The 26,426-nt window shown below is 33.7% G+C and overlaps 1 protein-coding gene across 1 annotated transcript; it reads right to left on the reverse strand.

The window, feature by feature from the left end:
- LOC138314219 (polypeptide N-acetylgalactosaminyltransferase 13-like) lies at positions 1 to 26,394 on the reverse strand. The gene is given in 15 exon segments (XM_069254441.1): positions 1 to 3,665; positions 5,780 to 5,858; positions 11,486 to 11,620; positions 12,456 to 12,554; positions 12,940 to 13,079; positions 13,566 to 13,746; positions 14,285 to 14,402; positions 14,873 to 14,985; positions 14,988 to 15,051; positions 15,891 to 15,993; positions 16,585 to 16,689; positions 17,174 to 17,346; positions 17,621 to 17,789; positions 19,480 to 19,724; positions 26,281 to 26,394. Coding segments are annotated over 14 exon segments (1,749 nt in total). The 5' UTR covers positions 19,694 to 19,724; positions 26,281 to 26,394; the 3' UTR covers positions 1 to 3,609.
- Positions 26,395 to 26,426: the final 32 nt, after the last annotated feature.

Here is a 26,426-nt window from a genome sequence, read left to right on the forward strand (position 1 = left end):
TTGGTATAACATGTTTTTACTACAAGTCACCTTTTTTATATGCACATTATTGAGTTTCATCTTGTAAATTGGACGCGAGTGAAGTTGATCCCCAAAAGTAATCAGGTACATTACTAGCTGAAAATGATCTTTGATGGTAAATCGCATTTTCTTTTCAAAATCATCTTTGTACCACTCTTTTTGTTGAACATCAAAACATGAACAAATCCCAATCTAAGTGTCTTTAAACAAATATTAAAATAATGGCACAAAAATAATTATGCTTAACTGTTTTGGTATGGTTTTTTGAAAAAAAAAACCCATACTACATGATGTCCATGATTTCCTGATAACCACGAGGGATATCAGTTTGAAAATATCAGATTACACATTTCATGATAACTCATAAAGAACCTGTCACCTATTGCAGATATTATAAATACTAAAATAATGAAGAACATGCTCGAATACAAATTAGTACTTATTTTGGAATAACTTTTAAAGAACGAATATTTATTGATTTATTGCAGGCGTTATGAATACTGAATACTGGAAGAGTTATGAAAAACATTTGCTTTCTGAAGACAGCTATGCATAGTCAATGGTTTTAGCTGCTAAAAACACATGTCTGTTAGAGACATGTCCGTTTTCGGTTAAACTATAATTTTCCTCTATATATAGTCATTTGCCAAAACATAATTACAAATCAATAGACAAAACACATATCATTCAATAACTAATGAATATTCAATAGACAACTAATTAACTGAACATAATTGGTGTGGGAAACACAGCTGTAGTTGCCATGCCAGCATGACATTTTGCCCTATCCGAGGCTCGGTCCTGAGAAAACCAGCACCATGGGGAAACATAGACCCCTGTAGGTCAGTGTTTCTCACAAGACTTGTCTGATATGCCAGAAACATCCAAAATGGTTAAAGAGGGTCCAGAGATACACAATGCAAAACAATGTGTTACAAAACACCTGCTCTGCATTTCTAGATTGTAGTAAGGGAATGGGGTTCCCTACGGGTAGGAAACGTATTCAGATTAACCAAACTCTCAGAGGACTTGAGAAATAAAATGCATTCAAATTAAGGAAATATGGTTCAATTTTAGTCACTATTACGGTCTAACATTGGCCACATAAGTGTGATTTGATGTAAAGCTAATTTTTGATAAGCACTAGGTAATTAAAGCTATAGCATTCTAAATACAATCTATTTTAAACTTTTCAAAGATTTAGTATTAAAGAACTGAAATTATACTACTGCTTTGGATTCTGATCTTTTGATTGAAGTATTTTAAGAATAACCTAAAAGGTAAAGTACAGTTATTAATTATTGTCTATTTCACCAAGACATGTTAAGGTATTATCATATGGTGTTAAACTGCCTTATACACATGGATTAAAATTCTCCAATTTTCCTTAAATAGCCATGTTATAAGTCCAAAAACCATAAAATCATATTCTACATTAACATAAAATGAATTAGATCATCCTTAAATCAAATAATAAATAATATATTTTATCCTTTTTTAATTCATTTTACAAAGTTAACAAATTATGAGCTTGTCAGGAACGAAGAAACGTTAACCCACAAGGTCGGCTGACGGCTGGAAGATTGAAGATTAATGTAATTAATTATTAATAAATGAATATCTAATACAAGTACACATATATGGTTCTCTACACTAAACATTGCATAATACAGTTAAAATACAAATCAAAATATACACACAAAATTTTTAAAGTATTTCTTAGAATACTAAATATAGGTATTTATATATAATTTAAGTACAACAATATCTCATGTTCACATCTCGGTCAGTTCTAAACAAACACACACACACACAAAAACACTCATGCAAATCTGAACAAACATGCTACTGATGATGCAAGCAAATTACAGTCTTACACAAAATTCATATAAAAATAATCACCGTACTATTATTTTGCTAAAATTTTCAGAATGATATACATCTATAACATAATTGCTTTAGTCTAGCTTTATAAATCATTTAACTAATAATTTAAGTTTATCTTAATTTATCCTAATATAAATAAGATGATGGTATTTCTTGACAAACATGAACAAGATTATATCAATTTTGCCGTCACTCTACCCCAAAAAATCTTTGCATATAAAATTACTGAGTAAATTACAAATCAAACAAAACCTTGAGACAATTGCTTGTTATTTAAAAAGTAAAATCAAGATACATTAGATCCATGATTTTAATACTGTAGAATAAATCCCTGTATAAAATATCAAACATTGACCCTGGAACTTCGACAAAGGGTAAAGGTCATATCAGATCAATCAGATATAAGGTCAAGGGTTAATTTTAGACCTAAGGACTAACCGGTAGATATGAACGAGATTGCCAGATGCAAAACTGACCTATGGCTAAGGTTACAGCTAACCGCAAGCCGACGTTGGCTGACCTATCTTGACCTTAAAATGACCTCATGATCATAACAGTACCTTCAAGATTATATGCCTCAGAATGAACCAGTGCCTTATTTTATCAGTATACATTGACTGAAGAGAAATCTTTAACTTAGGATTCTCCACAGGAAAGAATTTCTGAATTTCAAGCAAGAAACATTTCTTAAAATGAAATTTTCCTCTTAAATTCAGTTATGCACTCCTAGGAAAATTTCCAAGTTAAGGAATGTTGACAAAGCTGGTGCCCAGTGGGAGATTTCAGGAGGACTAGATCTTAAAATGTCAATTACATATTTCGGAATGGTTTCTAATCATTACATATAAATGATTAAAATAACAATTAAAAACACAAGCAAACATATAGCCAACTAATGATCTAAACTGTGAATTGTAATCATTGTACAACATTGTGACAATACCCTTAAAATCACTTATGGAAGTTGACTTTACGAATATCACAACAGCATACTGCTATCCCATCCATAAAATCAAAATATAAATTAATGTGTATCATGATGATCAGCTTCAAAATACATCGTTTACCAACTGATATTACAAATTTCAAGCATACAGTTCTGTCCAATGTAAAAATGCTACCTCACAGGCCCATTTTATTTCAATTCTTAAATGTACTTGACTTATGACTATACCACTCACGTTAGCAAAACCATGCCAACATCCAAGTTGTAACAAGGTATGGAAAACTCACTTATACATGTAGTATCATATTTGTTGGCAAACTAGCATATACCCCAAACTTTTTTTAACAGTTTGGCAAAGAACATCATCACACAATATTATTGAAATTGATAGTATTCCATTAATTAGCATCATTCTCTAAAGCTGATACCTTTCTTTACATGATGAAATTGAGGTAAGTAAATGTTTGATAACATTTCCTTACATTGTTTATTTTCCTGTCACGTACTCAGATTGTGTCAATGTTTGCCCTAAAGTCCTCAGTCCATCATCAGCATGGGCTTTTATACTTAACTGACAGGTCACATCTCCAGTCATGGCTCGGCTTCCCTCACTAAGCCTCACCTCCTACTTAACTGAACATCACACATAGCTGGCCATGTTTAGTCTGTCTCCATTCTTACAGTCGTGGAAGATAATTAAACATAACAAGCTTTTATCACAAGTTCTTACACTGAATACTAAACTAAATCTCCTTTCACCATTTCATATCTTTGATAATCCATTTTTGAGAAGCACTACCATCACATGCACCTGAAACACAGACAAAATTTAGTTAGAAGGGACCTTAAATAACAACGAAGTTAAAGTTTAATCTTCAATGTCTGACAATCACTGTATTATGTACTAAGCCCCCCACACAGGATACATATAGAGATGGATGCAAGGAATGTAGAAAACAAGGATCAAGAAGTCAAACAGGGTAAGGGGACAAGAGGTAAAACACAGTAAAGGGGCAAAGAATGATAAAAAAAGAGCAAGGAAACAAGGGAACAAGAGGCGAAATAGGGCAAGGCGACCACAAAGCCACAAGGGAACGAAATCAGAAATAAGGCAAGGCAACAAAGGAACAAGAGCAAAAATAGCGCAAGGCGACAAGGGAGATAAAGGTGAAATAGCGCAAGGTGCCAAGGGAGCAAAATGTGAGATAGGGCATGGTGACAAGTGAACAAAAGGTGAAATAGGGCAAGGCGACCAGGGAGCTAGAGATAAAATAGGGCAAGGTGAAAAGTGAACAAGAGGTAGAATAAGGTAAGGCAACAAGGAAACTAAACGTGAAATAGGGCAAACAGGTAACAAACGAACAAGAGGTGAAATAGGGCAAGGCAACAAGGAAACTAAACGTGAAATAGGGCAAAAAGGTGACAAACGAACAAGAGGTGAAATAGGGCAAGGCAACAAGAAAACTAAAAGGGAAATAGGGCAAACAGGTAACAAACGAACAAGAGGTGAAATAGGGCAAGGCAACCAGGAAACTAAACATGAAATAGGGCAAAAAGGTGACAAGCGAACAAGAGGTGAAATAGGGCAAGGCAACAAGAAAACTAAAAGGGAAATAGGGCAAAAATGTGACAAACGAACAAGAGGTGAAATAGGGCAAGGCAACAAGAAAACTAAAAGGGAAATAGGGCAAACAGGTAACAAACGAACAAGAGGTGAAATAGGGCAAGGCAACAAGGAAACTAAACGTGAAATAGGGCAAACAGGTAACAAACGAACAAGAGGTGAAATAGGGCAAGGTAACAAGAAAACTAAAAGGGAAATAGGGCAAAAAGATGACAAATGAACAAGAGGTGAAATAGGGCAAGGCAACAAGAAAACTAAAAGGGAAATAGGGCAAAAAGGTAACAAACCAACAAGAGGTGAAATAGGACAAGGCAACAAGAAAACTAAAAGGGAAATAGGGCAAAAAGGTAACAAAGGGACAAGAGGTGAAATAGGACAAGGCAACAAGAAAACTAAAAGGGAAATAGGGCAAAAAGGTAACAAACGAACAAGAGGTGAAATAGGGCAAGGCAACAAGAAAACTAAAAGGGAAATAGGGCAAAAAGGTAACAAACCAACAAGAGGTGAAATAGGACAAGGCAACAAGGAAACTAAACGTGAAATAGGGCAAACAGGTAACAAACGAACAAGAGGTGAAATAGGGCAAGGCAACAAGGAAACTAAACGTGAAATAGGGCAAAAAGGTAACAAACGAACAAGAGGTGAAATAGGACAAGGCAACAAGGAAACTAAACGTGAAATAGGGCAAAAAGGTAACAAACCAACAAGAGGTGAAATAGGACAAGGCAACAAGAAAACTAAAAGGGAAATAGGGCAAAAAGGTGACAAACGAACAAGAGGTGAAATAGGGCAAGGCAACAAGGAAACTAAACGTGAAATAGGGCAAAAAGGTGACAAGCGAACAAGAGGTGAAATAGGGCAAGGCAACAAGAAAACTAAAAGGGAAATAGGGCAAAAAGGTGACAAGGGAACAATAGGTGAACTAGGGCAAGGTGACAAGGGAACAAGGCCTGAAATAAGGCAAAAAGGTGACAGGGGAACAAGAGGTGAAATAAGGCAAGGCAACAAAGGAACAAGAAGTAAAATAGGGCAAGATGCCAAAGGAACAATAATTAAAATAGGGCAAGGCCATAAGGAAGAGAGAGGTGAAATAGGTCAAGGTGACAAGGGAACAAGAAGTTAAATAGGGCAAGGTGACAAGGGAACAAGAGATGAAAGAGGGCAACTGCTAGTGAACAATAAAATCACAAAATTAAGTTATCACGAAAATAAGTTGATTTACAGTAATTCGGACTTTCATAAAAGTAACACATGACATTGAGTAATAATAACAAGGGAGAGGATGAAAATGAACAACTTACCAATTGTAGGTGACTCCCTATCTGATGGCTTGGCAGCACCTAGACACTGTTTACTATTAATGTGGCGAAGTTCCAATGTCTGTAAAAAAAACCCACACTAAACTTAACAATGGAAACAAACATTGGAAACAGGGTGATCATATTGGATATCAAACAAAACATTACTACAGAATATTTTATACAATAAATAAAGGCATTAAATATCATCCAAAATGAAAACAAAGTCTGATTTTTTTTTTATTTCCATATACCTGGTAATAAAGGTCCTGAACAATCATTGCTAAAATCAACTGTTCTCAAAGACAAACTAGTTCTGGATTTTAGTTGTGAGGAATCTATGTCCAAATTAATGGGAGGAATATGTTTTACCAAGTCAAAAGCAAGAAAACTTACAAGCTGAGCTGATAGTTGCTATTTAGTTAAGTAATGTTATATGGCAAACTACTATTGTTACAGAACAAGTTCGGTAAAATAATTTCACAGCAAGATGATACATAAATATAAAAGATTAATTCATGTAGTGTAAAGCTACATGATTATCACAACAAACTTTAATTCGCTTGACATTACATGCTTTTGTCTAGAACATACAAAATTTTTCATCAATTTATATTTTTTTTTAATAATTAACAAATATGGAAGTGTTTTTCCCCTCAATCTTAAAGATGCTCCACCGCCGACAGAGCATTAATGATATTCATCATTTGAACAATAATCAGTGTTTAATCGTGTATATGTATGTCTAATTAACACAAAAAATGATATAAAATAGTTTATTTTGCCTTTGGGTCATGAGCAATCATTACTTCATTCCATATCGGATATAGTGCCACGGAATTTTTTGGGATGCAATTAATTATTTTCTGTATTTTCAACTTGAAGTAAAATTAGAAGCTCAAACTTTTCAATGGGGTAATGATGTAAAATAAGTAACTTTTGTAACTGAATAAAAATACCAAATCGTCTGCTGCTGTTTTTGATAATGAGAAAATACCATTTGTTATAATTAGCAGTGGAGCATCTTTAAAAAAAACTTGTGTCACCATCATGATAACAATTTCAAGCACAGTGATTACCAGATGGCACATTGGGCTGCATGCTTTGGCTAAGCAGCATTCTTATTCAACTTTTTTATATTAATTACTATTTTTATATTACTTAAATTTTTTAAAAGATGCCAGAAAATTATAGCCTAACCTTACAGGATATTGTTATCATGATTCATCCACTGTTATGTTATAATTATCATTAATGATTGTGGTTTAATAATAAGTATACATAAAGCATATCTTATGTTCCTCCTCCCTGCAGAAATTGGACATACACAAATATTAACAAAATCTAAACATAAGCCTGAGAGATTAGAAACGTAAACAGCTCATATGACCATCACGTAAAAAGAATGCCATGGAAATCAGAAATACATTATATACAACTAATACATTTTCAAAAAGAAATGCCATAGGTTGAAATAACTTTGTCTTAATAGAGAGGGCAAAGAAATAGATTTTGATGGTGATATTGTATAGATAGTATAGGTAGAAAATTATGATAAGAAATGCATATATAAAAGATTAGAGAATAACATCTGAATAATTTCTGGGGAGGAGGGACAAACATGTGTATCAACATAGCATATCAGTGTCACTTAAATGTCAATCGAGGTCAATAGACAGTTAATTATTTGAAGTTCAAGCAGATGCATTATCGATTTTTTAAAAACATTATAAAGCCATAATATTCAATGAATATATTAGTATTCTTGTTAATTGCTTGATTGACAATAAGGGAATGAGAGATAAAATGTTTCTACACGATTAATACACCAGGCTGGCAAGCATGCTGTGATCCTCACTCCATGGTCAATAAATTATCTCCACTCAAATGTTAGAATTACCTCCCTTAATTAGCAGGCAAACGGTTATCTCCCTTATTGTTAAGAGTTATCTCCTCTTATTAGCCGGCAACAAGTTCTCTTTTTAATGGGGTAGGTAAATATTAACTCCACTTAATTGTTGGGGTTAGAGTAGGTTAAATTGTCTCCCCTTAATGGTGAGAGTTATCTCCTCTGATTAGCAGGCAACAAGTTGTCTTTTTGATAGGATACGTAAAAATATTAACTCCCTTTAATGATTAGGGTTGGAATAGGTTAAAATTGTCTCCCCTTATTTGTTAGGATTTTCTCCAGAGCCAGCAACAAGTTGTCTTTTTAGGTAAATATTATCTCCCCTTAATGGTTAGGGTTGGAGTAGGTAAAATCCTCCCTTTAAAGGTTAGTGTTATGTCCCTTATATTATCAGCCAACTGTTCCTCTTTTTAGTGGGGTAGGTAAGTATAATCTCCCTTTCCCGGTTATGGGTGTCCCGTTAATTAGCAGGCAATTTTTCAGTGGGGTATAAAGAATATTGAAAAAATAAAGGTAGTTAATATGTTGCATTACAGTATTAGTACAGGGGAAGGGGAAGTATGGGATTGGATAGGGGTTGTTGGTTAAACAGCAGTCGCATATTGTCTGTTAATGTCTCTAAATAGCTATGGTATAGATCAGGCTAAAGTCATGTCTAATCACTACTGCATCTACAACACACGGACTGCTTTCTAGTTTCTTTCCACATTATAAAATTTCAGCAATGGTAATTCAACCCTCTGTTGCATAAACATTTCCACAATAACTATTCATTAATTATTCCAATGTAAGACATTAATCAAATAAATTTCCTGTGTTTCCCGGCCACGCTTCAATATCTCAGAAACACTATATAACTGACTTCTTGAGGATATTAGCTAAATCCTCAAAATAATTCCAATCAATTGCAAGGTCATTAAGTATCTAGTGATGGTCGACTCCTTTGTTGGTTGTTCCTTTCATTTGTGATAAATATAGATATTGTGCACATGATAACCAATCCTTTAATGTTTGGTGTAACACTACAGTATATCATAAATACAGCAAAACAACATTTTGGAAGGCCATGCAAACTTGCATGGAATGAATTAATGAGATGTTATGCACCTGATTCAGCTGTTGAAAGTAAACCTTTACACTATATATACAGATCAGTCATGAAGGTGTTTTTTATGACACAACTTGTGCTACGGTGATAGTAAGTAAAAGTATCACAAATTCTTTTTTTTTTTTTTTTTAAATCATCTCAATGATCATTGCATCCAATCTCTGCTCATACAGCTGCACAAAGAGAGACACATACCACATCGTAGTAGAGACATCCGCAACTAATTAGAAGTTACATTTCCCCTCAAAGACAATGTACCACATTCTGTAACTGGAATGCATATTGATAAATACCACCAAGAATGTAAGTCAAAGTCACGCAGTTACCACACTTTAAGGTACATAACGTCTTCTACAGAAACAGGTTAGACACTCCTTCAACACAACAAAATATGTCCTCAACTAAAAGAGAAAAGTCGCCCAGTGAACTAATTCAAACAATTATAGAGATGTAGCTTTGCATTAGTAAGGGTTAGTCTATATCTAGATGTACATCTAATGTGTACTACTTGCGTACTACGTGTTAAGTCTCTATTAATTAATAAGCTTAAGCCTTTACATGTTAGGTTAAACATTTGATGTAAATTTTATAGGGTAATACACTGAATTAATGTAAGTGTAATATTCTAAGTGTTAGTCTGCATGTATTCAATAAGCCTTTACCAGTAAAAAAAGGTATTCCTATGTGAACCTATGCAGTTTTGGTCTCTAAATAAGCAACTACATAAACCATGTACTCAATTTTCTCATGTGTAGGCTGTTAAAACCTTTTAAATCTAGTCTGATATGTTCACTAAACAAGCCTTTGTCTACAATAATGTTTACGTAGTAATCAGTATATCTACTGATCACTAAATAACCCTTCACCACTATAAAATAATGTAGACATATGACAATGAATTTCAAAGCCTATGATCATTTTCCTCCACCTGAGTTAGCCTATTCAACCTGCACCTGTGCTAGCCTATATACACATGCCTGTTACAATGTCAGCATATATGCATTCATTTTAGCCTATTACACAAGATACATGAAGTCAATACATGTGTGCAATGTATATTATGATGTCAATACATGTGTGCAATGTATATTATGATGTCAATACATGTGTGCAATGTATATTATGATGTCAATACATGTGTGCAATGTATATTAATGTACAAATGTGAATTATACATTGGTCTTAAAATGTGCTATAGTATTATATATATATATATATATATATATATATATATGTGTGCGCCAACCTATATATAATTACATATAAATTTAAGAAGACCAAAAACCTTTATATCAAAATGTTTACGCTAATTTACCAGTGTCAACCTATAAAAATGATGCCTATTCCTGCAATAGCCTATGCCTACATGCATGTTAGCCTACACAAATACACCAAACCTGCACCAATGTTAGTATGCCCACCACCTGAAAGATTGCCAGTCTCTCCTCACATTTATTTTGAAGGGATTTTAAATGATTTTTTTATGATTTTTGGTGGGTTTTTTGTTCTGATCTCCTGCTCTAAGTAATTATTTACAAAGATATTAATTTGGGTTTTTAAAAAAACCATTGCTTCATATTTGAATCTGAATGGATGGATGAATCTTGCATACGCACACAGTGAAGCTATGATTTTTGCTGACAACAATATATATATAGTTCTGTGAAGTTATGGTTTTTGCTGACAACAATATATATATAGTTCTGTGAAGTTATGATTTTTGCCGACAACAATATATATACAGTTCTGTGAAGTTATGATTTTTGCCGACAACAATATATATACAGTACTGTGAAGTATTGATTTTTGCCGAAAACAATTACATGTATATAGAGGGTGTCAGTATTACAAGCTAGTATAAGTGTATCATCCATCTTCTACAAGTCACAACAGGCCATTCTCGTTTGTTGGAGAGAGTAGCAGAGAGAAGAAAGTAGCTAAAATCCCCGGGGTGGGGCGGCGGGGTGAAGAGGGGGTTAGGCTGTGAAACACCACACCCAATAAAGCCAGGTTACAAGCTACAATTCAACACTACCTGTCGCATATATTTCCAACGCCCTTTTCCACTGTCACACCGCACAAATTTTACTTGATTGTACGCTGCCTCCATACAGATGTTTTCGTCAGTCATTATCTGCTGCTTGCCCGTGTAGGCAAACACCTGGTGTAATACATGCAGATTTAGCATTATGGACACATGGGAGTGGTGGGTGTGGCCACAGCGAGGTGGACAACCCTTAACGCCACAGCATGCCAGCCGCACAGCTCTGGAATTAATCTGATTAATACCAACAGCCACAACACAAGAACACACAGGCACCAGGCAGACCGTACCTAGGGAGGTCAAGATCAGGATCATATTAACGCCATCCATACTAATTTCAAATAATTGAAAAAAAAAAAAATTTAGTTGAAAATTTACCAAATTTATTCTGATTTTGAATGTTACAAAATCTTATTAATGTTTTAGATTTCTGAGGTCCAATATCCTCTCCACAGTAAGAGTCAGGATGACCTTGTCAAATTTTTTTTGAAAGTATTAACTGAAAGTAAAAGTCCCAGTATGGCCAATTATGACTATTTTTTATCCCAAAAAGTTGACCAGCTATGTAAGTTGTCCTAGTGCCTGTGGTCAGTTGACATGACTGGTCAGTTGTTGGCTGTAGAGGTCAGATCAAGGACAGCCAGTTACCTGTCCGTTATATTCCCACTGCTGGTTGCCACCTAGACCATGACACTGAAACAATTTTACCGGCCCACCGATGGACGACACATCCAAACACAAGTCATCGGTTTGTAAAGCTTTCTTTTTGGTGTAAGAAAATATCTGAAAGTGTGCAGTGATGGTTATCAATCAAAGTAAACATTAAACTATTGTCGTATCTTTCTTCAAAACAACCCTCAAAATAAATTAAATACAATGTACAATAATTAATTTTCATAAATCCTCTTTTAAAACACCCCTCAATATGAATTAAATATAATTATCAAGAATTCATTTTCAATCATCTTCTTTAAAATCAATTGTAATAATTATAGATCAATAAGAAAGTAATATAGCATATTACCATACACTGATAGATTAATAAACATCAAATTTTCATATTAATAATATATATATATCTGTGTCTTTTAGGTAAAGCAAATAAGTGATTTTACAAAATTTTTATAAGCACAAGACTGTTAAATCTTATATAAACATATTCATTAAAGTTAAAATTTGAGTTTAATGTCCTGATACTGATCTTCATTTTGTTCATTTTTATTTTACTTTTAGCATTTTTCTCGTCTATTATATCTTATTTGTTTCCCTGTCAGATACAATCTTCTTATGTTCATTACTTCATCTACTTTTGATATCAAACTTCAATTGCCGCAATGGAGTTGACAAAATTACATTGCCTTGTCTTACTCCCTAACTCCTATCAAAGCGAATTATCACCCTCTTTCAAATCCAATTTCTTGGATCACGTCATTTACCTTACCTTATATGAGTAGTATCCCTTCAAATATTTGATAACTTTGAAACTTTCCCCTAATATAAAGGAATGCATCACCTGATTACCTACCCTGCCTCACTCAATTGTCTCCCTTAAGATTTTATAATAAGTAGTTATTTCCCCTGCCTAATAAAGTTGTCTTCCCTGAAAGATTTGCCTTACCTGGTTGCCTCCCATTCCATGACAATTGACAAGTCCAACTTTCTCTCCACTCTTCCTTCCCATACTGTCCACACAGTGACCTGTCTCTTTGTTACGAATCTGTTCGCATAAAACGGACAATACAGTACAACTATTAAAGTCAGAACATTGTATTGTATAATATTGGTTTCAGCAGTAAGGATATGCATCCAAGACATTTATAAAATTTACATAGCATGTATAGTCATAATAATGAATGTCCTTATGGATGATCCAACACATTCAAATATAAGACGGTGATTTTGAGGTACCAAAATAATGTGATTGCAATACAATTTACTGTTGAATAGTCCCACATTCCTATGATTGTGACGTCATATACCGACATGTTTTTTTGTGACGTCACAATAACCTGAAGGTCGGACTAATGGAGAGTAAGTCATACTTCATCCACATGATTTTGGTATCTCGAAACTCCCGGATTGGCTGTATTTGTTTTTCTCACCTCTCCCAGTGCGAAGTAGTCCACTGGCATCTGAGATTCTGGATAAACATTTTCTAAGTACCAGCGGAAGCTTTTACAATTTAATCTCTTCCTCATATCTTTTCTAGCCGTCACATCACCGTAACTGGTACTTTTCACAGCTGCATCATGTAAAACACATCAAAACCCATTTAAGATATAGCTTAACATGGTGGTGGTGTACTTCATAAATATAATGAGGGACAAAATGTCATAATGATAAATACATCACATATATGCAGTAAAATTGAGAAATATAATTTGTCTACATATATTTCTTTATATATCAAGCTCTATAATTGATTCTTATGCAATTAAAAGATATCAATTTTGAGAAGAATGAAATGTGGAATATCTTAGAAAAGTTAAATCAAAAGTTGCTCATGCAGTGAATATTCTTTCTTACTCACAACAGAAAAAAGGTTGTTGATGAAGTATAATACCGATATATTATAATCAAATGATTGTATAATGATTAAATAATTTTATTTTTTTTTAAATTTGGTAAATACATGTAAATGACTATGGCCATGTTGAGCTTTACCATCTCACAGCAGGAACAACAATTTAAATGCATGAGAAGATGTAATACAAGAGAATCATCGTACCTGGATTAATTTTATAGAAGAACTCTTTGTACTCATCCATCCACACCTCCACGATACGTTGTGTGTTGTGGTTGATGATACGAGCCACACCCCCGGGCCAGGAGTAGGGAGAGGTCTTCCTGAACACATGTCCCACTCTGGAGCAGGTCACGATAAAAACCTGTCCCCCACACATCCATACCTAAAACAGAGAGATACAAAATCATGGAGACGGTGTAAGAATTGATTCGGGATGACTTGACTTCTCCAGAATGGCCATGTATCAGACAGCTGAATGTTTATATAAAGTGTTTTGGGAAACTTAAGCTTAGTATAATATTGTTTTTTCATGTAAAACGTTGTGGATAACTTCGGGACTATGTAATTGTGCTTGGTTCACATATTAGAGTAGATATGAACCATGCACCTTAAAAAATTGAAATACTTTTCCACCATATAAACTTTTGGTCCATTCACTGAGAAGTGGCATAATACATTGGGTTCATTCATTTTTTATCTTTTGTGTGTAGGGCAGGGTAATGTTATTAAGTGACCTTCTCTTACATATAGTATTACAGGTTATACTACTTTCTCTATTAGGCGAACCACTTCAACTGTGAAACTGTGAAAAGAATGTACATCCTCTACATCTATACACACAAAGACTGACAAAATGTCATTATATTCAATATTTAGAGCCCCATGCGTCTATATTCTAGCTTCTTATTATATACACTTACCCTAAAGGACATTTCTAGATTTTCACCTCCCCATATGTCCATTCCTTCGTCGTAGGAGCCTATCTCATAGAAGTATTTTCTATCAATGGCGAATAACCCACCAGCCATTGTCGGAGTTCTGTAAGTATACAAATATCAAAGTTATTATGTTTTTAATCTTTCGGTTTTTGTCAATCTTTTTTCCATATTTATCCATAAATGTTTCTTATCATTACAAATGTTAATTGATCACATTTATTATTTAGCTTTTAATCAAATGATTGGTTACAACTTTGTGTTATTTAAATGTACTGATTTTACCACAATTCTAGTGCAGGGCTTATACAAAACTAACCTTCATCAATATTGAAAAAATGTGTTGTACCTGTTATCCTCAAATGATATGATGTGAGATGAAAACTTAACTACATACTAATCACTTTGGAAGCAATAGTTGCATTGGAAGTCATTCAATGTTTGATATAGTAAACAAATATCAAATTGATCTTAAATCTATTTGAAAATCTTATTTCATTCATACAATCAATTAAAGATGCTCCATCTTCATAAATACAATCTATTAAACCAATATCTCGATGATTTCCATACTTTGTAGGGTTACTCCGATCTCCATTCCGTCGGTCCAGTTCTCTCTGAGGCACTGGATACCACCTAAAATTGAGCTTCCAGTTGAAGCCTCCCCATGTCATATCAGATCCATGAAGATATAATCAAAGGTGTCGTCACTGATAACGTCAATGATTGTGGCCCACACCACCACTGAGGTCCTAACAACAGATAATAGGAATAAGTAAGTGCACTTCACATACTGTGATAACAACAGCACAACTCCACATTTACATATTATAACAACACGCATAAAGAAGGATCAGCAGCATCAACACCAAAAATTCCGTAATTTAGTGGGTATCTATTAGTTTATATTTTAAGACTCTTTCATATGTGGATATGAAGGATAGGGATATTCTACTCGAGGGTCACAAAATGTAGTAAAACCCGAAGCTTGCCGAGGGTTTTGCAACATTTTGTGATCCCTCGGGTAGAATATCCCTATCCTTCATATCCACTTATGAAAAAGTATAATTCTTTCATACCTTGACATTTTATTGAAATTTTACAACTATTACATACCGCCATTTTGAATAAATTAAATTCGAAGAAATTCACTGTGGCTGAAAGTGTTAATTTTTCATAATAGAAAAAATAATGGGTAGCCATGTAATACAGCCTCAGGCGACATGAGTGTATTGCACTAGACCAACCAGTAATATACCCGTAGGTATGAAAGAAAATATATTACATTATGGAATCTTTTGAGTTGGTGCTCCATCCTTCTTCATACCTGTATTTCTACATCATCTATGGGGCTCTATAAGAATACTCCTTTATCCACCTTTGATCCCTCTGCAGACATATATCTGATCATGATGAAAGACCTACAGGATATTGGAAACCTTTGCCTTTAATTTATTTTTACTTATATTATAATCGATTCAATATAAACGACGCCCAGAACTGTTGGTTTAGCTTTTGGGGGGAGTGAGGGGGAAGACAAATTAAAAAGTTGATTGCATTGTCTCCCCTTCTAATATTTTTCTGTATATACCTGTCTTTGTGGATCTCCGCTAACAATGGCTCCAGCCAGCCTTCTGTACACTCACAATGAGCATCCAGAAATGTGATTACATCTCCCTTAGCAGCGGCCGCTCCTACAAAAGATCAATCAATTCAAACATTTGTCAGGTCCAAAAAATATTTATTTCATCTGCCAAATGTTAATCAAATTATCTCTTAACAGAATTATACAATAATCACTTGATGACATCAAAAACAACCTATTTCCATATATTTATAAATATCTATATATCTGGATCATAAAACCATATTATACTTAAATATTTCCTTAGGTTTTTGGAATGTCACAATTGGTTGACCATCAAACTTTCAGACAGAAATGGATACACGATTTTTCATGACCTTGAATATGCCGTATATTCCTGTTTTCTGTACAAGTGAGTTTTCTTTAGGCCAAAAAAGAAATATGTCTGTTTAGGGTTACCCGACCGACCCTAAAAAAAATCCTCCCGACCTACCGACCCTTTTTTTCCCCCTGCAATGTAACCCTATTCAGACATATTTTTTAGTTTGTCCAATTTGCATATAATTAGCCATGTTTTCTGTTCGAGTAAGTTTTCTTGGGCATACTCAGCCCGTCATTATATACAGTAGATAATTGATTTAAATGGAATATTAAACTGAAAGCACACACATAGAACCATAGAAGATTTATTATGAAGTACCTGTTAGTCTAGCTCGGATGAGTCCATTCCTTGATTCGGACCTCATAACCTTAGTATGCACAGGCAAGGTTGCTATATACTTCTCAAGTTTTCTGCCTAGTTCCTCTGTAATGTTAGCAATGTCGTGTTTTATATTACTGATACACAATTAATATGTAAATCAAAGTAAATATATATAGTCCTTACAAACATTATACAGGCTATAAACATGTATAAGTTCAGGATGATTAACTCATTCACACCTGAAATTTAATAATGAACTCTTCCAGCCTTGGAATCGGACCAGTCCAAATGTGTTTTCAGGGGTGAGTAAGTTAATATGTGCACTTTAACATGGTATAATGAGACAGCTAAAGTTTCGATTACGTAGAATAAAATGAAGTCTTCATATCTTTATTTGATACATATAAGTCAAGTCTTCATATCTTTATTTGATACATATAAGTCACCCATTGTTCATATATATACTGGTATTTGACCATGGATATTGATATAACTTGGACTTTTGGAAAAATAAATTATGGCCTCGACCGCTAACATGCCACTTAGTACTTGTATTTTTATACTAAACATCAAGTGTAGAATTTACCTCGTTCACTGGCGTCGTCCACTAAAATAATTTCCTTGACCAGTCCCGCTGGCGACCGGTTGATGATACTGTGTACAGTACGTAGGAGGGTGGACCAAGCCTCATTATGGAACACTATCACTATACTGGTGGTGGGAAGTTCAGATACCGGCGCATACTGCTTCCTCTTACACCTGAAAGGTTAAAAGGTCACTATTACATATAGGGCAAAGGTCAACATATCAGAGATTTAATTGTACCAAAGATATCTAGCTTAAAAATCATAAAAATGATACATTTACAATCTTTAAATTTTTTTTTGCTTGGCCACTGAAAAATTTTATAAATTTTTTTCTCACATCCTCTATAAATGGTAAAAACATGTTCAAAGTAGAGAAGTGATGAGAGGCCTCACAAAGTGTACTAGGAAATGAACTTGTAACTACATTCAATTTGATAAATACTTACGCATCCATCCTGTAATCAGGGAGAGAACGGTTGAGAGACATCATATCACTAGCTACAAGGTTAAACTGGTTAATTTTAAACTTTTCTTTGGCTTCACTTTGTCTGTCTGCGGGGACTACAACTCCCTTCCCCATCTCCCCAGGCCCAGTGGGAGGTCGCTTCATTAGACCTACAATATACCAAATCAAACCGCTCATCAATCACGCTATTCAAATCAAGTTCACAAACAGATTTTACAATCAAATGTGCTATAAAGTTCATGAAATTTATTATTTAAAGAAAGCTTTCATTTAGCATTTCTACATGTACATTCAAAAGTGCCGCATGTAATTAATATATGATTACATGGTAAGAAATGCCATGGCAACATATTCCACAGCTAAATTGAGACCTCAGCGGGGATCATCCATTGGTGTGGTCGTGAAAATTCCATCCACAAAATTATTGGCTATATTGTTTGTGCTTTTTTGACGTAATTAAAAGATTTTGACAAACAAATACCGGAATACCCCAACTACCGCTCTTTTGAGACAATGGCAACTAAATACCAAAAAGTGCCATTGTATTGTTTAAAAATATGTTTTTAATTATTTTTCCAATGATTAATTTGATATAGATTAGCAGCTAGATTACAGATTATATTCAGTAAAATTTTCATTCTTTTATTTGAAAACCTTGTGTTTGAATGCTTTTTAAGACCATGTGATATCCATATGGGGACTTCGTATATACTGCATATGAATCGATTATATGACATTGTATAAATCAGTATTGTTTAAATAATTGCATTGCCTAACAGACTGCATGAAATCAATATCTAATAGAGCTTATCAATAACATGTGTTGTACAGTTCACTGTAGTGTAGGCAAATATTGTCAAGAATTTCAAGCTTTACATGTGTGAATAATACTAATAAATCCTTGTTTATCATTAATTGACTTATAGATAATACTGATGCAACGTTTACACCTACGTGGCATATGATTTTTAGATCAACAATGTATTTATGTAGTCTACCAGCTAGCTCCTTTCTGTAATTATTATAATCAGTGATTTTTCAGGCTATTTTGGGAAAAATGTTTTTACAACAAATTGGGAATTTTTAATCGCAAAAAGAGCGGTTTTGGGAAAAAGTTACATCTTACCGGACATGGTATTATAGGTGATTAGATATCACAGTAAACTGTGTCAATATTTATCAAAAGGTGATGATCACTATATCACAACAGTTTCAGAGTAGATTGTTTTTAAATTAAACAACGAGAGGAGATATTTGTGGGTTTTATTTGGTTTTCAGCAATTTGATTTGGAATTTTTCACTGTAATTGGGAAAAAATAGGGGGTTTTGGCATTGGGAATGGGGACGTTTACCAACCCCAGTTATATAAGGAGAAAAATCACTGATAATAGCTCTGTCAAAATGCATAAAATTTGTGTTAGAAATGCACCTCATTGAGGTCAGAATGGTGTGGTTGTATAGACAAATGTACACATGCCCTTTTAAAAGTAACCTAAAAAAATACAGATGAAAGAGGATTTGTTAACAACCAAACAGCCACTTTATCATCACGATGGGATAATAATAATAAAAGTGATGTAATTTCTTAATGAAATTAATATGCATTTCTTAAAGAAGTGTTGAAATGGTGATTTATGTGCTAGTAAAGATGTCATATAGGATATCAACTTAGCGTTACAATTAACATTGCAGAAATGTCACCAGTGTCATACAGGTTTACATTTATCCTAAACACACTGCATAATATTAGCTGCATTACTTATAATTAGCATGCACACTGCATAATTTTAATTAATTTTTATAGTTAATTAACTAAATTAGAAAACATGATTTCCATACCTTTTGGTAGTAATTTTCCGAGGAAGCCGTCCTCACTGCCCTGGGGCTTTGTATCCATTCGCGGCTGGTTATCATTTTTTCCCTTACATTCTGCGCCTGATCCCATGGCTGCACAGTCCGTGTAGTACATCAGGATAAAGACATCAATGAGGAACCATACCATAGAGGTGACCAAGATCACCTTACAGTACTGTAGCCTCACGCGGCTCACCATTGTCTTACAGCAGGTTACAGTCGTCCTACATCTACAACACAAAAATACAGTACTGTAGCCTCACTCGGCTCACCATTGTCTTACAGCAGGTTACAGTCGTCCTACATCTACGACACAAAAATACAGTACTGTAGCCTCACACGGCTCACCATTGTCTTACAGCAGGTTACAGTCGTCCTACATCTACAACACAAAAATATAGTACTGTAGCCTCACGCGGCTCACCATTGTCTTAGAGCAGGTTACAGTCATCCTACATCTAAGACACAAGAAATACAGTACTGTAGCCTCAAGGGGCTCTCCATTGTCTTACAGCAGGTTACAGTTGTCCTACATCTACAACACAAAAATACAGTACTGTAGCCTCAAGGGGCTCTCCATTGTCTTACAGCAGGTTACAGTCATCCAGACATCGCGAAAGTTGAAAAAAATGGCCAGACATTCGGACCGGCAAAGCACTCTGAGTAAGCCGGACCAAACAAGATTTTGCCGGACCGAACATTAATGTGAAATTTTGAAGTAAACATAACTTCCTGCTATTAGCATCCAGCTGTTTTCATTATTATCTTATGCAGTTTACGTTTTTGCCAGGTACGGCACATGTGAAATACTACAGAAATGCCATTTCTACCAACTTCCAGTACTAAATAATTGCCGGACGGTCGGTCCAGTCCGGATTTTAAAAGGCAGTCCGAGTCAAATTTTGCCGGACATGTCCGTCGGACCAGCACATGTCCGTCGGACCAGCAAATTTCGCGATGTCTGCAGGTCATCCTACATCTACAACACAAAAATATAGTACTGTAGCCTCACGCGGCTCACCATTGTCTTACAGCAGGTTACAGTGGTCCTACATCTACAACACAAGAAATACAGTACTGTAGACTCAGGCCGCACACTATTGTCTTACAGCAGGTTACAGTCGTCCTACATCTACAACACAAAAATACAGTACTGTAGCCTCAGGCGGCTCACCATTGTCTTACAGCAGGTTACAGTTGTCCTACATCTACAACACAAAAATACAGTACTGTAGCCTCACACGGCTCACCATTGTCTTACAGCAGGTTACAGTCGTCCTACATCTACAACACAAAAATACAGTACTGTAGCCTCACACGGCTCACCATTGTCTTACAGCAGGTTACAGTCGTCCTACATCTACAACACAAAAATACAGTACTGTAGCCTCACACGGCTCACCATTGTCTTACAGCAGGTTACAGTCGTCCTGTTGTCTTACAGCAGGTTACAGTCGTCCTACATCTACAACACAAAATTACAGTACTGTAGCCTCACGCGGCTCACCATTGTCTTAATACAACAGTTTAATGTTACAGTCATCCTACTTGATCTACAACAGGAAAACATAGTATATGTACTGTTATAACCTCACATACTGTTTAACTTTTACAGATTGTTACAGTCAAAAATACAGTCAAGCATCATTAATCATATAAATGTACCTCATATAACTTGAAAACTGGTGCTTATTTGGAATTATTTTGTTTGTACTGTTATAACTTATAACTGATAATATTTCATTACATATATTATTCTAGTGGAATTAACTAAATATTCAGGTAACTGAAAGTATTGCCATTGTCCTACAGACCTTGAATTTATGAAGTTTGATGACTTACATGCATGCAGCATGTCTCACTAAAATTTGAATTTCATATATGCATTCATCACAAAATCAGTTTAACACACAAAACTAAATATAATTATGCATGACATATCTTACCATAACTCTTCCTATTCTACTGAATGGTGATAATTAACGCCAAATTTTATCCAAATTCCCCACTGATATGTAACTTCCGATTTATATTAAAATCACCATCTATCCAGCTGTCACATCTGGTTCATAAGAAAATCGCACAACATATATACTAGCCATGTTCCCAATATATGTCCATGTACTGCTAATCGACTTCATCTGGTTGCATATGGTTTTCGCTGACAATTCAAACAACCAACTTCTTAATTGACATGTGACTTAGTTTACGTGTCATTCTAGACCATAGCATGGCCTGACTAGCTCCATCTTACAATTTTCAAAGAAATTTGTCATTTGCATGCAGTTTTAATTAACTTAAGCAATGTATTTAAATTAAGCAATCTTTTTAAGTGTTTCTGCCATACAGTAAACAGTACAATTTGAATCTATGCATTACACTACATATGTATTTGAGTGAACTGTATATTTTGCCTGCATATATAAATTACATACATATAAAGAAACATTTCATATCAGGTTAGTAACATGTACATATATGGAGATTATTTCCTATATCCAGGTTTCTGTTCTCTACATGAGAAAAGAATATTGACCCTCATATCAGTCAATATTCTTTTAATTGGGTTTTCCAGGTATGGACTTCAGTAAAATGCTAAAATTGCATAATATCTTCCAAGCTAAAGAAAAGGTGATGCCATATCATATTATTGGGGTTGGCATTTAATGATTGGTTTAATATATATAAATACTGATATTTAAATTATTCTAAAAGAAATGAGGATATGCACATGCACAGTGTACCACGATATATTAATCATTTATACATGTCTACCTGTAATGGGACTATATAAATTCATGTTCCACATGATAAGTGTTCCAGTTGTGTATATCTGTACCCCTAAAAATTGCATGAATGCATACGACATATTCCATGCACAGGTGGTCCAGAACTTAATTACCACTCTACATGACATCTTTTTTCTCCACAAATCAATTTTTGTGACAAAATTAAACTAATACCATAATTTGGTATACTTATTGGAAAAAAAATAACAAGAATCACTTTAAATAAATATTTATAAGCATTTAAAAAATTGGAATTGCTAATGTCACTTTTGACAGGCATTTGACAGACAAAGGTGACGTTAGCAACTGCTCAAAATGTGCTTTTCTCTGATAACATATATTGAAAATATGTATAATTAGTTGAAGTCTTTTTAGACTTTATCACTACATAATAAAAATTAAAAGAACCCTTTATCCTTGGAAGAGATTGAGTATAATTCAGTTTTATAACTTTTGCTAATGTCACAAAGTACAATTTGACAGAACATTTTGTTGCTAATGTCACACCTTGACAAAACATTTTGTTGCTAATGTCACAATGTCACTTTCGACAGACATTTGACAGAAAAAGGTGACGTTATACCTACAATATTTGTATTAAATATGCATCCCATACCCAGTATATATATATTATTAGCACTTATACATCCAGAAATTAAATAAGAAGAGATTTAGTAAAACCAGACTTGTTTAATTCATTCTCATGAGTCTGCATCCATTGTGCTCTTGTTTTCAAAAATAGATAATTCCACGTGTATGTACAATTGCTATAGCTTATCAGCGATAACTATAATGTACTATACTATAACCACACAATTTTTTCTGACATAACTCTGAGACTGATAGGTTTTGGGTTCACTTATGTACAAAAGTCAGAGTTGTACCCATTCCTTTTCAAAATCTTAAGCTTGTGAAAGTACATATATATATATATACTCACCTCTCTAAAAATTATATTTGTGTTAATTCCTTTTCTTAGCTACTGTTTGTTGTTATAAAGTAGATCTATAATTAACTCAGTAAATGTTTTTGGGAGTCATTTTTTTACTTACTACATATGTGTAAGTTATGATGTTGTATGTCACTTATAATGAACTTGAATTGACTGTACGTGTAATATATACTCATTCAATGTACAATAGATTTTGTATTGTGTCTGTTTTGTTTGTATGGGAAAGAACAAACTTTCTTTTTACATCAGATCTTTTGTGTTTTAGTTAATTACAGGTGTATGCCAGTACAATACTAGTACTGTACATTGTTTGAGTGGTGAAAAATGTCTTACTACTGGTAAATGTTAAACGGCTCTCATTTTTTTGAATGCCATAATATACAAGCTTGCCTTATACTGAAGTTAACCATTAATATCGCAGAAAATATCTTTAAAAGAATACTTAAAGCAGAAGAGAATATGAATTAATTTACAATTAACAGGGATATAATTTTCGATAATGAAAAGTGTCAAAATAATTATTAATATTCACCTCGTTAGGGGTTAAAAGACAGACAGTTGTGTAATCACATAATCTATGGGAAACTTCTTCTATTTGATTCTCGACAATTTGATATAATTAATCATACCAAACTCATTAGTGCAGTCTAGTAGCAATAAGTGATTGATAATTAGAAATTAACCACACCTGCTTTTGTTTAAATTGAAAGGTATTGTTAGCTTCCAAAAAATATTATCATATGTGTCATCTAAAATACATACATTTTGTATGGCTGTCAAGACATCTCAAGAAGTTTCTCAATTTATAACTATAAATATTTGGCAAAAAAAAATTAAAACAGGATTAACAATTTTCAACTAATCAAGTAATCATGTAATCATAAATAAGAATAAAAGCTATTTCAGAATTCGATTGCGAAATTTTGCAAGGTAAAGGGATTGTTTGAAGTACAATTATACTAAGGATTTATAATTATATGCATGATGACACTATGACATTTAACAACTCATTTACATATGCAGTTAGACAATAAACGTCTCAGATCCCTATAGTAGATTTTTGTTATTCATATAATATATTAATTACTGTTAACACATATATATACATATTTTAAAAGTAATAATATTTTAGCATTTTTACAATAGACATTTTGCATTAAAATAATAAATTTTGTAAATACTTCTCTGCAAGTGCAAACTTGCATTCACACAAATTTAACACTAAATCTGATCATGAATGTGCCAAAATAAGACTAATAATTAACTAATCTTACAGCATCTATAAAATATTTTAAAGAATTTGTGATAATAATGGTATGTAAAACAAATCATTTATCTATCCATTTTCTACATTTTTTTTTATCTGTGCGTGTGTAGCAACTGGCGTAACTGTATGTGCATGTATAGGCTGTATGCAACTTTTTTTGAGACTAAAACTGACCAGCATTAGATATATGATTCATAGCCCTAAAATGTTTTGCCTATATCTAGATTCAATCTAAATATTTATATATCTAGTTTCAAATAACAAGTAATAACTTGGTATTGTAAACAAAATGTTAATTTATATATTTACAAAAAAATTCAATTGCAGGACACATTGAGTTAATTCTCTACAGTACTTACCATCATGTACATGTCTTTGTCAAAAAGGGTTTGTGCAATCAACTTTTACATGTTAAATTCAAGTTACACTATATATCATAGTACTATCATTGGTATGAACTATGATGGAAGAGTTTGTTTCTAAAAGTCAGAATTTTGGTTAAAATTTCATCATACTCTTTAAAGAAAGAGGTTAAAGTCTATTGAAAAAAAAAAAACAAAAAGATAATATAACGTGTGTATATCCAACCATTATGGCAAATTGCATATACATGTATATGACTACACGTCTGCCATTCGCACATGTATATGGTAATATCCTAATATCAATATCAATGACATGATAAATTTTTATTTTATCCTACTAAACTAAACTTAACTGATGCAGCATTGCTTTACTTTATAGTTTCTATATGCATGTACACTAAAATCTTCGATAATGAGCAAATCAAATGCTGTAAGTTTTGAATGTTCAATAAATCAATTACAGTGTACATCATCCAATTGACTGCAAATTAAAAGATTTAAAATACAAACCCTTAATTGGAGAAACGAAATTTAAACTTCTGTTTTTCAAATATATTTTTATAATAAAAACTAGAACATACGTTTTAGTTTTAGGACACATTCAATGTATGTTTGTGCATAGTAATAGAATAATTGCATATCAAAACCATTTTATTCAGTAATATATCTTAAATAATCCTTAATATAATTTAATTCGTGCATATTTAAATATTTGAACTTTAATTAGGTCAGACTTAATTGATCACACCAATCATGGTACTGATCTTTAAATATAAGCTTGCACAATTACAATACACTTATTAATTGTGTTCTATACTGTATACGTAATCGTGTGTGATTGGAATGTTGCACATGTACAAAAATGTATGAAATGTTGACAGACAGCATATAAATATCGGCCTTTACACTGGATATGTTTACCCAGAGGGGCGTATGTCAGCACAGACAGTTTAAGTCTTTTATCACTTTATAAGCACTGGTTAGTAAGCACACTAAACCGAATGTGATTTTTAAAACACCTTTCAAATTCTTACATTCTGGGATAGTTTAGATGGTGGCAAAATACACCTAGGCGACAAAAACTAGACTCTTCCTGATGGTGGAATAGATAAGTGAAACGAGTGGAAGCGTTTATCTCGCGCCCACACACATGTACGTAGCCGTAGGTGTGTCTGTCCATATCGTGACATCCGCATGTAACAAATGGACATCGAGTTCTGCAATAACAAACGACATGACACGGAGAGTGTGACACGCCAAAGTGTCCCGAATACAACCGGCCCGATCTACCTTAAAAAGTAGGCATTGGAAACTCATGAATGCTAAATAACATCAAATATAGGATGTTCCAAATAGTAAAATCAGCACAAGCCGAAAATTCATTCTCTAAAAGCACGAATAATGCCCACTTACCATGCAGTTCATTTTGGTATATTCCACGTCCATCGCTGTATTTACCGGAAATGACGTCACAAGATCGATAAAAAAGTGAAGGCTCGCACTGAAACTTTAATGAGAATGTGATGCATATATCTGTTAAAGTAACGATATAATTTAAT

This window comes from Argopecten irradians, chromosome 2, assembly GCF_041381155.1.
Source record: "Argopecten irradians isolate NY chromosome 2, Ai_NY, whole genome shotgun sequence".
NCBI lineage: Eukaryota > Metazoa > Mollusca > Bivalvia > Pectinida > Pectinidae > Argopecten > Argopecten irradians.